This window comes from Sinocyclocheilus anshuiensis, unplaced genomic scaffold (genome assembly GCF_001515605.1).
Source record: "Sinocyclocheilus anshuiensis isolate Anshui unplaced genomic scaffold, SAMN03320099.WGS_v1.1 scaffold2470, whole genome shotgun sequence".
In the NCBI taxonomy this organism is placed as follows: domain Eukaryota; kingdom Metazoa; phylum Chordata; class Actinopteri; order Cypriniformes; family Cyprinidae; genus Sinocyclocheilus; species Sinocyclocheilus anshuiensis.
In genome coordinates this window covers 88108-91929 of record NW_015560624.1, presented here as the reverse complement: position 1 = coordinate 91929, position 3822 = coordinate 88108, and the positions used below count along the sequence as shown (strand labels likewise).

The 3822-nt window shown below is 39.9% G+C and overlaps 1 protein-coding gene across 1 annotated transcript in view; it reads left to right on the top strand.

Annotated features, from left to right (window-relative positions):
- The window catches only part of LOC107681913 (cylicin-1-like), a 58506-nt gene that overhangs the window by 46255 nt on the left and 8429 nt on the right, over positions 1–3822 (top strand). The window contains exons 11-16 of the mRNA XM_016478285.1: positions 280–356; positions 515–634; positions 720–800; positions 1326–1430; positions 2128–2172; positions 2289–2340. Of these exons, the coding sequence (XP_016333771.1) occupies positions 280–356; positions 515–634; positions 720–800; positions 1326–1430; positions 2128–2172; positions 2289–2340 (480 nt within the window). The remainder of the gene's footprint in view (positions 1–279; positions 357–514; positions 635–719; positions 801–1325; positions 1431–2127; positions 2173–2288; positions 2341–3822) is intronic.

The following is a 3822-nucleotide window of genomic DNA, read 5'->3' as shown; positions in this document are numbered from 1 at the left end:
GTGTCTGTGTGTCTGTGTGTGTGTGTGTGTCTGTCATATGTGATGCATATGAAAGCCGGAAATAAGCTTGTTGCATAAATGAATTTGGCTTGCTGCACAGTATAATTTTTGTTTGTTTGTTTAGTATTTTTATTTAAAAAAATGTTTTTTTTTAGTTTTTTTTTTTTGAGCTAGCCAGTCACTAGTAATTGTATTCTTTTGTTGCGTGGAAGAACAGCTCGTTCTGCTAATCATCTTGTATTTTTCCCACTGGTCTTCTGAAGTCTGTGATGTTTTCAGGTCTGGAGGGAAATACTGAATTAACTCCTGCAGGAGAAACTAAAGGAGACGAGGAGAAGAAAAAGAAGAAAGACAAAGTAATTTCTCCTGTTCATTGAGACTGCCTCTGCTCTATTATATGAATGACCTTACTTTTTTAATTTTTTTTTTAGTTTCCAGGATAATGTCTCACATTTTGTTTGCTCGCTTTTTAGTGCTTACTTTTTGCTCGATTAATTTTGATAATTTTTCCCAGGATGCAGCTGCAATCAGTTCAGACAGCGAGAATGAAAAGAAGAAGAAAAAGAAGAAGAAGAAGAAGAAAAATAAAAAGAAGCAGAAGAAGGATAAGAAAAAGAAGAAGAAGATGAAGAAGGTATGAAGCGCAGAGGTTTGAAAGCGTTTTATTTTCACAGTATCTGTCTGGAATCTGAAATCTCTGTATCTTCTGTGTTTCTTAGGATTCCAGCTCATCTTCCTCCTCAGACAGCGAGGATGATCACAAGAAGAAGAAGAAGAAGAAGAAGACCAAGAAGAAGAAGGTACAGCAACAAGCATTTTTGTGTGTTGATTAGTTGTTTAATGGATGCTGCTTTTATTCCCACACTATAAAACATTTTTTAAAAGATAATTACTTTTTTTTTTTCCCTCAATTTTAAGTTTACATTTTTTTTAAAAGGTAATTGTGACTTATCTCACAATTTAGTTTTTATATCTCCTAATTCTCAAACTTAAACTTATTTTATTTCAGCTAGCTGTCAAAGGACCATTTCTCATTTTCATTAAGTTAGACTTGACTTACTAAAATAACTGAAATAAAAACTTATAAAAACGATAAAAAAAATGGAAAATACAAAATAAATTTTAATTCAAAATACTAAAAAAAAAAACCACCTACGTATTTATTTTCATAATTACAAGTTTATAGCAATTCTGAGGTTTTTCTTAAAATTGTGAGAAAAAGTCACAATTACCTTTTTTATTATTTTTTTTAACCTGTGGCAGAAATCAGTTTCAATAATGCTTGTTTAATGCAAGTTAATCTTCATCTCTTCTCTCTTTTTCAGGAATCAAGCAGTTCTTCCTCTGACAGCTCCAGTGAAGATGAGAAGAAGAAGAAGAAGAAGAAGAAGAAAGACAAAAAGAAGAAAAAGAAAAAGGAAAAGAAGAAGGTACAATGCAGCCTGAAGGCTTATAAAGTTCTAGAAATCATTACATTTGTGTGTTTTTCATTAAATGCAGACAAAAAGTCATTAAAGTCAACAAGAGACGACGTAAAATAAATGGGACTCATTTTGATTTCATGTTAATGTTTAAGAGAAGTTTATCTGTCTCTTATAAGTTTATTGCCATGTGGCAATTAAAGCAGCAGCTCTTAAAGCAATACGCCCCAAGAAGCCGTGGTTTACAGTGAATTTATAACAGCTAAGGGGCGTTGTCCTAAAACCCCCTTAGCTGTTATAAATTCACTGTAAACCACGGCTTCACGGGGCTTATTGCTTTTATAAAACGGTTATTCCATATACGTAGTAAGGTTTCACAAAATAAAACAGAGCAAATAAAGTGTAATGATATTAATAAAAACAGTATTCTTCCACCAAACAATGTAGTTCCTCAGAATCAGTTGTGGTTCTAACAAAGTGGTTGCCGAGCAAAAGACAAACGTAAACAAAGGTGTGTGTTTGTAGAGTAATTTACAACAGCTTTGAACGTGGCTCAGCCAATCAGAATCAAGGACCGGAACTCTCTGTTGTATAACTGTTCATAATAGACACAATACGTCTGACTCACATCTCTCAATGACTGTAGTTTGAGTTCAAAGTGTTGAAACCAAATTCACAAGTTGAGCTCATTATAACTTGCTTACAGGATTCAGGAGGTGAGTCTGAATCAGACGGAGAGAAAAACAAGAAGGTAAGGAACAGGACAGACATCAGCTGGAGTCTGGGTCTCATCTCATTTGCGTCTCTATCTCAGGTGAGTGAGTGTCGATGTAACTCAGACGCTGTTCATCTTCTGTCTGTCAACAGCACGATGGAAAGCTCACAGAAGACGCTGGCACTGCCACTTCATCTTCATCTGGTGAACGCTTTAGTTTCTATTTCTTTAGTGTAGTTTAACTCTGTTCAGATCTTTTAACTCCTGGGGATTTAAAAACTTTTACCAGGATTCCCACGGTCATGAATATTAATTTTTTTTAAATTGTGTTTTTATAGTTTGGAGAACTCATAAAAACGTCTCTGGTTACGTATGTAACCATGGTTCCCTGAGTAGGGAACGAGACACTGCGTCCTCTAGGGGTCGCTATGGGGAACGCCTCGTCATGACCCGTGTCTGAAGCATACATTGAAAAAACACCAACAACAAGTCGGCCGGCGACAGCCATGACGTCACTACCGTGTGACTACTGTGTGACTATAGTATAAATAGGCACCGGGAGCACTGGCTAGCAGTAAGTTACCTAGCTGAGGGAGAAACACACCTAGCTCTCAGTCGAGAGGGGGCTCGACCTACAGCATGTTCGTTAGAAATCAGAAGGGTAAGCGTACTGCAAGCTTAGCCAAAAACTCAGCGCACCAGGGAGGCAGAGGAAGGGCCTAGTTCGCCTAATGTTGCCGGTTCCAGGTGCTATGGGAAAAACAGATAACTCAACTCTCACGTGAGAGGAGAACTCTGAATTCAGAAAGGAGTAGCGTGCTCATAGGCAACTCTTTGATAAAGGGGAGCACTGCTAAACACTACCACGAGAACAGCCCACGGAGCGAGGAATCCAACTCCTCAGAAAGGGAGAGAATTCAAACGCTCGAAAGAAAGCACCAAGCTCACAATAACCCTCAATGGTGAGGGGAGCGATGCTTCAAAAGTGTGTCAACAGAGACACACTGGTTGAGTGGAGCCCAAGTACTGGAGTCTAAGCCAACTCAGAGAAAGGGAACGAGGCTAATAACGCATAACCCTTACCATACAGGATTTCAGAAAAGTGGGCAAAACATAACATAACTGTTCACAGATGCCCGGAAGTACTGAGCAAAACGAGAGAGGCAAGCTCAAATACAACCCTCTAAGGTGCCGGGGGCCTGATGATCAAGAAGGCTCCCGCAGAAGCCTGTGACCTGGCCGCATGAAGCCGAAACCAGCCCTATCATACCGGCTGGACATCATATCAACGAGTGAGATAAACTCTGCAAGTCGAGCACCTGGTTTCTGAATCCAACAGAGGGGGTGCTCACTGAGGACCTAGGAATCGATGGATGCGTGAGGAAAACGGCCTCTTCCATTCCTTCTCGATCTCTGTATGGAGATCAGGAAGAAAAGAAGGCTCACCTGACCTGGAGGGTTATGGCCAGAAAGATAACGTTCAAGTAAAGCCTCGCCGTGGTGCGATCCATAACTTTCAAAAAGCTCATCATACGCAGGGCAGGAGGATTGGGAAGGCTCAGCCTCAGCTTCTTCGCCCTCCTCAGACATGTCCTGCTCTTCCTGGGCTGAACCCAACAGAGCACTGGCCCCTGGATCAGACGATGTTAATGAAATAACATCATCCTCCAGCGGCTCATTCTCGTC